At 39.0% G+C, this 14263-nt stretch overlaps 1 protein-coding gene across 1 annotated transcript in view; it reads right to left on the bottom strand.

Annotated features, from left to right (window-relative positions):
• Window positions 1-364: 364 nt before the first annotated feature.
• Window positions 365-14263, bottom strand: part of WDR72 (WD repeat domain 72) — a gene marked incomplete at both ends in the record, with an annotated part of 94409 nt that continues 80510 nt past the window's right edge. Inside the window, 2 exons of the mRNA XM_084267971.1 lie at window positions 365-420; window positions 5247-5351. Coding sequence (XP_084124097.1) covers window positions 365-420; window positions 5247-5351 — 161 coding nt within the window. The remainder of the gene's footprint in view (window positions 421-5246; window positions 5352-14263) is intronic.

Genomic DNA, 14263 nt, shown 5'->3' with positions numbered 1-14263 from the left:
TAAAATCAATGTATTAAAAAAAAAAACATTACAATTGATGCAAATGTTTGATGACCAATGTTGTAAGATCTGTGATCACTACATAAACTAGTGAAAGACATCTAAAAATAGTTGGTATTTTCTGTTAGAACTATCTAAACTTAATTGAATCAATGTAAATCTATTAGTGATGTAAGTGTGAATTGAAGTTGATAAATCAGCAAAAAGCAGCTGATCTTATGTATGAAAAGTATTTCATGTGACAATGAACTGTTAACGGTATGCAGTGATAAATGCAGCAAACCATTTCATGTCCACGCAACATCTGTCCTATTTCTTGGCTGTTCTTGTGCATCTTCTAATGCTTTCCTCTAAGCAGGGTTTTCTAACACACCTTACAGGAGCACACCTTAGATATCCAGGGATGTGGCTTCATGTCATCTGGAAAAGAAATATATTCATCCAGCTTAATGATTTTACAGTTTGAGGTAATAGGAAAGAATTTGTTTATAAAAAATTAAGTCATTTTACAACCTTTTAATAGAGCGAGAAACTCTCAATCATCAGGTTTTGGCTTCATAATTTCTTCTTATTTCATGCATGGTGATATTTACAACCTGAATGTTAAATGTTACTTGTAGTAGGAACACTGCTTGAATAGATACAACACCTTTCATGAGTAGATGAACATTGAGAAAGAAGTGCACACTATTCTTTCGCAGTTTAATGAATCTCTTGTAGATTTATCATATTATCTAATACCTTCTGGCCTATCTGCATGTCTATAGGGGCAGATGCACATTCTCTTGATGACCACTATGTGGTTTTCTCCAGTTTTACAGTTTGATTTACTGTTTTTTGAAAACCAAACCTAAGAGTCATTTCACTAGTAATTCGGAATGCTGATAGGACTTGACACTCCACTGGAAATCCCAGAAATTCCGTCCGGAACAATTCCTAGGCACTAACATTTTATACATGTTGAGCACCATGGGCCACCAGTGCCTGTGATCTGCAGGCTGCCCCTGCATAGCATCCTCTTCTTGCTTCATGCATCATCATCAACTCCGTTCCTGAATCAGTCCTTGTTTACTGCTGCCCACTGTTCATGATGATGTGAATTCAGAAAAAGAAAGCCATGCTTTTCTAGGGTGCTTCATACTTGGAAACTTAGAGAATATTTACTTTTACACTCTGCCTGTGTACAGATCAACAGCCATGAAGGTGAAACAGTGCTGATTTAAATAACTGACTCTCTAGTGAATGGAACTTGGAGTTGGTAAGTGAATATTCAGTAAAGGAATGATAACTTGCCCAATAACAAGATAGCCTAGGCTACAGCAATGGCTCTGTTTGGGCAAACAAGAGGCGAGTGGCATCTGTGCCCATGTGCATTGCTTCCTGTGACTTCAACCCAGCTCTATTCCTTCTTCTCGTAAGAGCTACACTTGCAGAACCCTCCTTAGTGGGACTGCACCATATACAAAAGCTAAGACACCTCAAGTTGTGTCAAGTCCTGCAACGTTCCTCTTAGATTTTGACTGGCAAAACTCAGAGCATTTCAATCCCCTTAAAACCCATCTCAAGCAGTTCCCCTTGGACAAGGTGATATGTCCTTGGGAAGCATGACTTTTCCACCAAGAGAACTTGGATGAGAAGCTCAGACCTAGAAGTTTAACTTACACATCCACGTTCAGGCAGCTTCAGCCTTTGTCTCGATTTCTCTAAATGTTGAAAAGTTGTCTGGTGAAATGGAAAACACTGCTGGGAATATTTGTTTCTATTAAAGAAGCACTCTAAGGGATAAGGAATTCTTTGTGGGGGGTTGATATGATTAAAAGTCAAGTTCTACAAAAATCTGTTGTAATTCTTATCTGATTATTATGTTCAAGGCCAGAGCAGAGACAAGTTTGAAAAGCCAAGGCTTTGCATGTCAAACAGAAGTAGCCCTCAGCATGTGGGGAAAATGGCAGTGATAAACCTACTATTAGGCATCTGGGAGAGAAGCCCAGCATCTCCTCTGTGTGTGGGCTAAAATAGACATGAGCCACTATCACAGATAATGGCAGCTTGTAGGCACATGAAGGGAGCAACTAAAATCCATTTCACTTAGACAAGAAACTGCAGTCCAATATTTACCTGTGTCCATCACATGCGAAAAGTGTTTGCTGTGAATTATCCAAGAGAAAAGTGTAGGTTAAGGGGTTTCATTACCTATCTGAGAGTAGTTCAGATCACACATTGAACACAAGAAATCACAGGTAAATCTCAGATTGGTGTCTTGGGTAGTCAAATGGATTCCTGCTATTCATCTGAGTATATGCCTTTTTCTGCAATTGCTGGAGGCCCACTTCCAGAGCAGTGAGAACATGTGGAAACACATAGAAAATGTGGAAGTAAAATAAGCAGAGCAAGCTTTACGTGATTTTAGAAAATTAAGATCACTTTGAAAATAACTCTCAGTCTAATGTCAAGGTTAGAGACTGCGGCTTTCACCAGCAGAAAACACAAAGCACAGACATGTCTGTTCACAGCTGCTCTACAGCCTTCCTGGTTCTGGCAGAAGCTGTCATAAAGAGCCCTTTCTAGGAATAGTTGGAATTACTTGCAGGTATGGTGTCACATTTTCCCCTTTTCCTCATCAGATGAGGTAATAAAATCAAGGTAGTGTTTAATATGTACGACAACATCGCCTAAGTGAAGCACAAGAGGCTCTGCAAAACACATACACAGGCGTTTTGATAAAAACTTATAACTGAAATTTGTAAGTTTGCACAGACTTTGAATATGTGTGAGAGAGAGTCTAAAGGCACAGGTTTCACCAAACCAAATGGTGACCTCCCAGACACTCAAATGCCAAGTTAAAGCACCCGAGAAATGCTAGAGAAAATCATAGCCAACCGAATGACATTATTGTTTCAATGTTTGCTGCTAAAAGTAAGTGGTAAGTTTTAAGTAAATGTGTTGTGTTACCAAATCTTTCCTTTCAAACAAGCACTTCTGTCAGAAGTGTCTTAATTTCTTATCACAGAATTTCATCCGCGCAAGGAGCAATAAATAATTCATGTTCCTAGCTCTTTGTTGTGTGTCCCTGAACTGCACAGAGCTGGAAGGCTGACAGCTGTGTCAGGACAAGCACCAAAGATCTGACATGACAAGTGACTAACAAGTTTCTTTCAGTCTATAGTGAAAGAAGACAATGGCATAAAGTGCAAAAACGAAATCCTGAAACAAAATGAAACTGTTCCTTTCTCTTTACCTAAGTGTTTGCTATGAGCTTATTTCCGACCCATAACCTCTGGTCATTTTATAGTACTGCCCAACCCCCTTTACTCCTCACATTCGCCTGGCCATTTACGCCTGTCCACGGATCAATATGAGCAATTCTTGGAGAAATACGATGTCTCCATGACAACCAAGCCACAAATTCTCAGTGGAAAGCAGTGAGACCAGTAGTGAAATCTCCTGAGGTTTTCAGCCCTATAAGACAAGATGTCTTAAAATGCAGGAATGGACAGAAACAAAAGCCAGAGTAATTCATTGTTTATTACTAGTTTAATGATGTCAGATGCACCGAATGGAACTCAGTTTTTAAGTTTAGATGCTTTATCAACATGTATTTTTGCCAGTCAATATTCACCTCCTGACAGGCTTTTATTCTTTCCCTTACTTCATATGGATATGCAGAACTGGATATTCAAGGTCCCGTCCAAACACGTACACTTCGCCACGCAGAACGAACCGAGGGTTAACGTGTAATGTTATCTTTAAGGTCTGTTAATTCTCACTTTGGTGAGACACTTCAGTGCCACCCTGGTTTAGTTCTTGCTCACTTTGGAATAGATCAGAATTTGGACAATCCACATTTTTGCCCATAATCACTGTGGAAGGAACTACAGCCAGCTTCTGAAGGAGATGTCATACACTGCATATTGTAGATGCAGTAAGGAACTAAACCTGGCTCCTTCCCGAGGAGAGCACCTTTTTCTCTCCAAATCTCACGCTGGTTTCTGCCATACAGCATTGAAGCCAAGCCTACGTGGCTTCCAAATGAGTACGGATTTACAATTCATTGGTTTCAATTATTCTAACATATACTTGGTGTTCATTTCTGTGGAAAAGATGGGGAGGGAATGTAGTTCACATCAGGTATATGACAGTGGCTGAACTCCCAAGGAATCTTGGAGGAGTGGAGCGTGCTGAAATATAATCCCCCAGACATGGGTCCTATCTGGGTTCTGAGATGACTTAGGGGACCTGACATGGATTTCAGACTGCACCCTTTGACTGAAAATTAAATCTCAGCAGTGTTCCTTGGGGAAGGATCAGGGGACTGTTGGCAGCTGCCCCCTGTCAGCACAGGCTGCAAGATTTGGAAATCTCTTAACTAAGCTGACAGGCCGCAGAGACAATGAATCAAAAATATGATACACGGATCAGCACACAAAGATGCAAGAGGGTACACAGACACCAGATAAAGCAGGGAAGGAAAATACCAAGTGAAGAAAGATGTTTAACTCTTTCTCTAATGAGGACTATGGGCAGGTTACCTATATGGTGTATGTGGGTCAAGCTTACGCTTTGCTTAAAAGATCTTAGTATTTAGTTGCGCAGAATGGTTTTAATCAGCTGTGACTCGGTGCACTTTATATTTAATTGTTTCCCTTTGGGATTCATTTAATAAATTTCGTAGATGTTCCATAACGAGAAAGATAATGAAACTACATGAAGATAAATCTTTTAGTCACCAAAAAGAATGCACTTTATGGATGTTCCTGTATTTAGCTGAATCAATGTTAAGAGCCATTAAAATGAAATAATGATTGTGAGCTGATTTAAAGAAAAAAATCAAGCCATTTAACGCTACCAATTTGCTTTCCTCCAGAGATACAGTGTTTGAACGTCCGCTGCTGCATTCATCTGCAGTATATACAGTCCTTCTAATTTTTCATAATCTCACGCTACCTTCAAAGGGTCAGACATTGTACATATATTAAGTAAGCAGTGTAGTCCAAAACTAATTATAATGAACTAGTAGTGTCAGCTTTCTTTTTGGCCATAAAGCCTTTATCCTTTCTAAGACCTGAATTCTTGATGAAAGAGGAAAGGATAACAGCTCCACACTGTGACCCCTGGAGGTGACCATTAATTTGACATTGCAGCTGCTAAAAAGGAAACAGCATTACAATGTGCTTTTTTTTACACACCCAAAAGCTGTGTCAGATTTATCACTTGATACTTGGTGACTGTCTTTAAATGTCTCTCACCTGGACTCTCAGACTCTTCCAAGACGCATCTGTCAGGCGTATCCTCCGCATCTTGGAAGTTTGCCGAGTCTGAGCCCTTGCCATGCTTCAGCGCACCGACTGGAGCTATAGAGAACACAAGCAGGGGGAGGGAGAAATGTAATGTATTCAGAAACAAACGCTTCCCGATTTGCTGCAGAGCTGAAGACATAATTTGTAAACACAAATAATAGGCTGAAGTAAAACAGGGACTCAAAGTGCTTATCTGTGACCGCAGCGCAGGAGAACAATCTACAGACAGGAATTTGTTCTGGGAGAAGTTTGAGGCATCAGCTTAAATGGGATCCCCCTGAAGCAGAGAAAACATTTTTTTCTTATAGAACCCTAAAATAATAAAATAATTTAGAATCCATAAAAGGTGCTTGTCTGTTTCACCAGCCCGTAAACAATATCAATTAGGTGGTTCGGTAATTACTGAAGTCATTCACCAGGCAGAGAAAAGGTGTCTGTTTTAAGATGAAAATATGTTGCACCTAACAAGCCAGAAATCAGTGTAATAAAGGTAGTGATAATTCCAAAGCGCAGTAAAAGCCACACTGAGTTGCAGTTTAGAGATTTGATTTCTAAAATCAAATTTGATTTCTTCTTTTACTTAATTACTAAAAACATTTTCACTTCAGAGAAGAGAAATATCTTTAGGGAAAAAAATATTTGGTGTATACAGCTTTTTAATTCAGGTGTTTTTTTAACAAATCCTATGTAAGATTTCCTGAAGAGGAGAGAGGTATTTCCCCTGCCAAAGACCACTGTCAATTGGAGCCACAAATGCAGCTTGAAGATAAAGTACAATTTTTAAACAATATATTCCAGAATAGCACAGTAAAGACAAGATCTCAGTTTTCTATTCCCATTAAACTCTTGGCCAATCCCATTTCTTAGCAAAAGAGTGGTGATGAGAAAAATACTTAAGTTTTCTAATGTCTAGAAAACTAAGCACGATTCCAAACTTCATGTGGATGGGGACACCAGTGGCTACACACAATCTCAGTGTAGTTTTGTCGTGTTTTCAAAACAAGAAATTTGTCCCCTTATAACTTTTCATGGATTTTTTTCTTTAACCAAACGAGTATCTGCTGAAGGATTCCTTAGTTGAAAAGCCCACTTAAATTTTCCAAAATTAAAAGTGAATCATAAGGCCTGAGGGCATTATTTGGACAGGAAGGGCTCAAAAGACACATATTCCACTTCAGTGCTCTGCTCTTTCCATCAGTTTGCAGCTATTGATCCCAGGTCGCCAAAAGGTCCCATCATTCTCGATTCCTGCATCTACACCGTGTCTGCTTGAAACAATCAGGGTTTCATCACAACTGTGGAAGCAGATCCTTGAAAATGCAGTATTACAATACAATAAGTAATAAAATCTATGATGGTACCATGCATTTCACCTGTAAACAAAAGCCAGGAAATTTTTCTTTAAAAACATCTGACTTGGGTGGCAACTGACCAGGACATAAAACCCTGCCCAGGCAGAGCAGGAGCACTGGTTAAATTTCTAAGCTTACAAAAAGCCAGCAGACCTGTATCAGCGGACAAGCTTTCCACACGAAGAGGAGTTTCAGTTCTTACCTCTGCCATAGAAGCATGGACATGACAATATGCATGAGGTGTATTGACGCTGAAGACCAGCTTAGAGTAAATAACAAATGTTCTTGTTCACATGTGAAAATGCTCTGATATGTGCAGGAAGAAATGCCTTCAAGATTATCTCTGCTTTTCTCTGATTCTTACAACATTTAAATAATTTTCAAATACACTCATTGAAGGCCAGGATCCCCACTTATAAAAAGAAAATTGTGCTGAATTTATTAGACCATTCGTTCTAAAAGAGTTCTTCCCATTAAGCAGTCAGGTCCACTGTGCTGAGTGATAGATTGAGTTATTACAGCTGCATCAATTTAAAAGTCAGAACTGCTCTGAAGTAGAGCAATAGGAAAATTTCCAGCAGAGTGTTCTGTGATAAAAGAGAGGAAACAGAAGGTACAACTATGCCTCTGCAGAGGAGGAGAAAAATCACCAGAGATGTCCTCCCTCAAACACATGGCCGTGGTCAAATATTTTCACCCAGTAAAAAGCTCCCACAGTGAACTGGATGCGTTTACACCACCAGGCGTCAGTCCCAGTTAGGAGATGGCAGGTTCTTCGCTTGCTGGAAGTCTGTGCTGGAACAGCTCCTGAATGGGACTAGGACAAACCTGTCCAAGTACTTTCCCTCTGTGCCAGACCACGTCAGTGTGATACAATTGAAAGTAACTGGCTTGACTTTACAACAAAGCAAATCTGAGCAGTGTGTCTTGGGAAGGTACCAGATTCAGCTGAGAAGTAACACAGAACATAATGAACAAAAGACAGCTAGAAGCAGGTCCATACAGGGATGACAGACATCAGAAGGAAGGTGTAAAGTGAACAAGAAAGAAACCAAGACAGGCTGGCAAATTCCTTGGACAAAGCAGGAGGATCTCCAGTTGATATGCTTGACTAGAGATTGCAGAGATTTGGGGATATCTGGAAGAGGATGGAGTCACTGAAAGCCAAGAAAGACAAAAATGAGGAAAAAAATGGATCACAGGGAGAGCTGATGCTCCTGACAGATTACAAAAAAAACCAATGATGAAACTCTCACACTAACAGTTGGTGGCAAGTAAATCTTCTTACTTGGAGAAGCAGGAGAAGGGACAGACCTGGATCGGATCACTGGTGGGAGTGAGGGACATGCATCTTAGCCTTGTCACTTACTCAGAAGTGCACACACCTCCCTAGACATTGCTCAGGCAAATAAACTTCACCATACCCTAGCTCATGAAGTTGCATAATCAGACCACGCAGTGAGCAAGAAGGGGACCTAGACAGAGACCTTCAGATCTTTCTGTTTTAAAGCATCACATGTTGTATACTCAGTTTGAAGACGAAGGTTCCTTAAAAATATCATAAAAGAGCAAAGGGAATTGAAAAGTTAAAAATAAGGAAAGAACAGTCTGGCCCAAATAACAAGTGAAAGTAAAAAATGGCATTATATAATCATGAAAAAAATATTAAAAAACTCTTAACACTGACACCTACTTTTTCCTTTGGGGAAACATTGTTCTGAACTGCTTATAGAATCCTAGAATCAGGATACTGATGGATTTTAAGTTATTTAAATATAAACAGTGTGATCTTTATTCATTCTGAGGATATTCTGTCCTACTTTGGGTGTAAATGGACCTTAAAATTACTTTTACTTCCATTTGAAACCTAATTTATGCAGCCAAAGTAATGTAAATGTCTGGAGGATAAGTAAGCCCCAAATCTACAAGTCAGAGAAAAAGGTAAGAAATGACAATTTCTGATATAACCACTCCAATTGATATTTTCTTTCTATCCAGTACAATGTAATTTCAATTATTGCATGGACAGTAGAAATTACCTTTGTCAGCATGAAAGTAAGGCAAAAGGACAGATTTCATTAAGGCAAATGACCTTGAACTTAGAATATAAAACCAACATAAATCTTCATTGTACAGGATCAATCTTGAGAATTGTGGTAATTTTTTCTGATACATCTTAATAAGCTCTTAAGAGTTGTTTACTGAACTTGATACCCACTCTCTTACATTACTGAAATGGAAAAAGACATTAAAAAAAGTTACGGCATTTAGAACAGCAGAAGAATATTGTAAGATCTTAGCAGCCAAGGAAATGTGTATGCAAATAGTTTAAAATATTTCAAATTCCAGAAATAAGTGTCAGAAGAGAGATCCCAGCCTGATCTGTGATCAATGAACAAACAGTCTTTGTGCGAATGAACCGTTAAATGATAAGCTGGACTTTGTGAACACACACTGCTCACTGATTACAGCAGCAACTCCTCACTAGCATTTATTTCTCTCTGTTCTGTTTAAACTCGGAAAAGCCTCATTCCACGCTGGAAATATCACAGGCTAAACTCTAAATACCCTGCTCTGCATAGCGATTCCCTGAGGGCAGACACCTTGGAGGAAGAAGTTTGCATAACACAGGTGGATAAATCAGTTCACATCTTCTGATAAGATGCCTTTGTCAGTGATAAAGTGGATTAGGAACTAAAGGCAGTCTCTGCAGAAACAAACAAGAACTTGTCATTCAGAAGAAGTGGACAAGGCCACAAAAATTGTTTTTCAATCAAAAGTAATAGGCAAGATAGGCTATAGGTGATAAATACATATAAGACCCAACACATAACTGAAAGCAACCTGAATCTAAATAAAACCACAGAAAGGAGGAAAAAAAAAAGCTGTAAAGAAAAATAAAATGCTGCTGGTTTTTTATTTTCATAAAGGGATAAAGCAATTGTGCTGCCATACAGCTTCTGGGGCGTATGGGATCTACAGGCACTTACTGTATTATACCTAAGAAGCTTGATGGAGAGCTGGGTAATAAAAGCTTTGAGTACTATTTTTAAAAGCACATTTCACAGATATCATAAAAGCATAAGAAGAGCTGAATTTGCTGAGACCAAGTATTGGCAGTGTAAGGTCTGATAACCATACAGTAACACTGCACCAGAAATTTTTCCTGAACTGAAATTTGAAACTTAGGTAATTTAAAAAAAAAAAATTATGAACTTATGGTAGATTTCTGTGCCCCCACCCTCTCCACTTTTCCCTGAAACACATAGAACTTTTACATCTTTAATTTCCTATGCCCAGCTTGACTTAACAGGGCAAGGTCCATTGTTTCACCACACAGAGTGAGCATCTCCTTTGGTTTGCACAGTTCCCTGTTAGCTCAACTTGAAACCTATGGTACAAGAAAAGGCACATATACAACCCTATACACTCTCTCGATGATGCTTGTGACCAAACAGTTCTTTGTTTTATCCTCTTTCAACTGTCTCTTTCCCAGGTTGAGGATTAGTTTCCTATTTAACTTTTTCCATGCATTTTTATACCAAGCGGGACGTGCGTATTTCTGCAACATTAGAAGAAATGAAGAAAACTCTCCTGAAATGGCAAGTGAAAGATTAGCAGCACTCACCACGATCATCTAGAAACAGGAAAAGCAGATAATGACATTACCCCACCAGGTTTGGAGCACCTATCCTGGGCTATGGTGAGAGAACAAGCACTGCCTGAGCAGCGTGCCGGGGAGGCAGGTCGGCTGGGGACATGCCCTTGATGGCACCAGCGCTGAGCTACACACAAGGATTACATCCCAGGTTTTATAGGTGCTACTCCTGTTTATGGAGCCTGGTACCGTGTTTGCCTTTGTTGGTACAGCATAAACGCTGTTGACTCGTGCTCAGCTTGTGATCCAGACTCTTTTCTGAAAAACTGTTACCTTGCTATTTCTTCTCCATCCTGTCTCTTTGCAGAAGATTAATCCTTCCTCACTCTAGATCCCTGCTCTTGTCCTTATTGAATTGAACCCTATTTTTTTTTTTCCAGACCATTTCTCAGGCCATATAAACCACTAATTCATCTCCCTGACAGAAGACATCAGTTGCTGGTCATTTCATAATTTTTAGTGTCATTTAAAAAAACCTGCACTGATGTATGTAGTTGTCATTTAATGGAGACTGGCTGGTTATTATCTTCTGATGATTAAATACCACACTGCCCCGGTTTTCATATACATTTTAATTTTAAAAAGAGAGATTAAGAAATTAACCTGGAGAAACACATGATTATTCTAAAGTGAACGCTGCAGCATATGTAAGTTGGAAATGTCCTTGAAATAAGCCAGTATGGAACAAGTCAAATGGGAAGCTGCAGTAATTTAAATTGTACATTGAATGCAGAAGTAGCACCTGATATTGCCCCACAGAGCTCAGTTTGCAGAAACACTAATCCTTGCACCTGGGGAAGCCGGGGCTTGCTCCTGCGCTCTGGAAGTTGCACCCCAACAAAGCTCGTTCTGCTCACTAAGTGAATTGTGACTAAAGAATATTTTTCCCTCTGTAAGTGTGAAATTCAAGTTTTTTACATATTTTAAATTAACTCCTGAAACTCCCTTCTCCTCCCACTCTGCACCTAAGAGCAGAGCATTACTCCAGACAGGAAAAACTGAAATTTTCAGTGATTCTTTTCTCGATATGTCTCGAAGTTTTATTCACCCAGAGGGACTTCCGTACTTCCCTCAACTAAAATATAATGGTGTGTAACAAATTCTGCTCTCAAAGGACATCCCATTTTTGTTTCATTAGTGCAATGAAACATTCACTCAATTTTAAAGCAGTTGTCTTGATCTTAGTTGTGATTTATACCAGAGCCTGTCCGTGTATTCTGTGTAGTATATATAATAAAACACCTAACTAGTTAAATTTGTCTCAGTGGGTTCTGCTGCGAGAAATAAAATACTTTCCCATAAAATCCCACACAATGTTTACTGCACAGGTCTGAAGCATATGCTTCTGCAAAACTTAGGAGGATTTAAAAAAGGAAAACATAATCCCAAACTGTCTTTAATTAATTCTTCCATCATTGCACACTGCTTTTTTGTCTCTGTGTCCTCTCTGCCTGGAAAGCCCCCATTTCTCTTCTACAATTTTCCCAGATGAACAGTAGTGCAGATTTTAACCAAACATGGTGCGAAGCTGAGTTACTTGATCACATCTGATCAACCTTATTTATTCCCCTCTCATCATTTCTTTCTTGACCAGTCACTGGGAGGCAATAGAAAAACAATATTTACAGGGATTAGTAAAGAAGGCCAAATTTAATTTCTAGCAGTTAATATGTAATTAGTTTCTTTTTAAAATTAAAGTATACAGCATCTCCTCACCAGTCCAATTTTCCAAAAACATATAGGCAAATTCCCCCTGGTTTCTGCACATTAGCTCGATAGCGTGGGAGCGCACACATTGCAGACACACTGCCTATCAGGCATCAGCAGCTCCCACAAAAGCAACAAAGAAATAAAGAAACAGCTCAGATTTTTAAAATTGTGCTATTGACAGTATTGACACTGTTCGTGTCATGATTTGATATTCAAGTCTAAAAGCATTAATCAGGAACTTTTCAGAGGGTTCTGGTTCAGTCCATTCCCACAGAGGAATTCAGGCCATAGATTGCCTCAATTTGCTTTTAAAACCAAAATGAAACAAAAGTGTGCAGCACAGTTATGACACTGACATATTGCTGTGCATAATGTGAATGTTATAGCTTGCATACCCTTCCCTTCTTGCGATCAAAGCCATCCAAATAGCTTAATCCATGGGAAAAAAATATACACAGAGTCTCTTTATTAACCTCTTCTGACCAGATTATTGTTATTATTTTGCATTATGGCCTTGAAGATGTATTACTGATAGGGAGGTAAAGCCAACTGCAGCACAGCATGACTCTGCTGAATGGCTGCTCTATGAAAGTGGAAGTACTTATTTCCAAGACATTTCTGGGATGCTCCCCACTGTTAAAATGTTATCTGACTTTAAAAGATTTTCAGTTCAATTGTAAGCAATAAGTAAACTCAGGCAGTACAGTACTGTATCCTGAAGAGTTTCGCTAGCTGGTCAAACAGGCATTATTCCAAGAAAGTAATGTTGTATAGGACTGCTTCCTGGTGGCTGAGACCTCTGATTGGCAAAAGACAGTGGACTTTTCAGTCAGCAAGCTAGTTACCCATGGATGTGGCTCAAGGCTGACACACAGATTGACTGGTTCACACTAATTTACTTCACACAGATTCCATTTATCTCCTAGAAGATCCCCTGGCAGCAGCTTATAATGGCATATCCTAGGATGCCTGCCTGCATGAGTTTTTAAAGCGGCAGAGCTTGATGAATCTAAGTCCAGAAAACAGTTCACAGATTGAGGACTAGGTGCAATCAAAAAACATCAAGTAGCACAGCTGGGACTTGCTAGCTTGCTTGACTGGTTTGAGCAGCTGAGCATTAACTACGCTTGCTTTCCTGCTGGCAGCCCTGTGTCACCAGGACAAATCGGAGCGCTCCCCGTCGAAAAGAAAAGAGAAAAGAAGAAAGGAAAAAAAAAAAAGGAAAAAATAAAAATAAAATAAAATAGAAAAAAAAAAAAGGAGGAAAGGAAAAAGAAAAAAAGGAAAAGAGAAAATGAGAAAAAGGGAAAAGAAAAAGGAAATGCTGAGGAGATTACTACATTGTAGGGATGCCTTTAAAATATACAGGAAAACTCATTAGAACGTTTAATCTTTATGCAACTCCACGATTATCAAACTAATGCTCTGCTTAGCAAGTTTTGAGGTTCAGAATCTGGAAAATTTCGTTTGGTCAAGCTAACAGCTCCTAGGAAGACGACTTGAACAAAACTAAAGCTGCTGCCGTTTCTTTCCTATTGAAAATAAAACTGTATTCAATCTAGTAATACACATACAATAAAAAATAGTTACCAATATACTGGGGTTTATGTTATAACAAGGTGAGGTACAGGTCAATGCAATTCCTTGCCTCCATAGACAACAACAGACTTCAATAGGTGCAAGCTTATAAATTGTATTTTTAAAAGGACTGAAAATACAGGCTTACACTATAGCTCTCCAAATTCAGAGAGACAGAGACTATTCTTTAAAGTCCTCCTCTCAGAAAGGAAGCAAAAATTAATATTATTAGACAGTAACATTTGACAGCAAATGTATTGTGAGAGATCCAAAGCACATTTAGTACTTAGGAGGTTAAAGACTCAGCTGTAGTGCTAGTTGATGAAAAAGTAGGATTAAGGCTTTAGTATGAGTCTTGACATGATCATGTTGTCTGCCTGCTGTCTTAAGCTTCGAAAAACAGCTGGGATCATCTTCTTATAAGCTCCAACTCAAAGATGTTTAAGCAGTTCCCAATCCAATTAAACAGAGGTAAATATAAGGAAGGGCCCTACTGAGCCCAATCATCTTATTTTTTTTTAATGAAAAACAGCATAATTGCAGGTTACACAACTCCTTAATCTCACTTTAAACCTAACAGACTGCTGCCTTACAGTGCACATGGCAGGCCCAGTTAACCCAAGCATTCTGTATTGGTGTGCTTAATTTTTGATCATTATCCTTTATTA

Source organism: Gallinula chloropus (assembly GCF_964237585.1).
Source record: "Gallinula chloropus genome assembly, chromosome: 9".
Taxonomy (NCBI): Eukaryota; Metazoa; Chordata; class Aves; order Gruiformes; family Rallidae; genus Gallinula; species Gallinula chloropus.
This window is presented reverse-complemented; position numbering and strand designations above follow the sequence as displayed.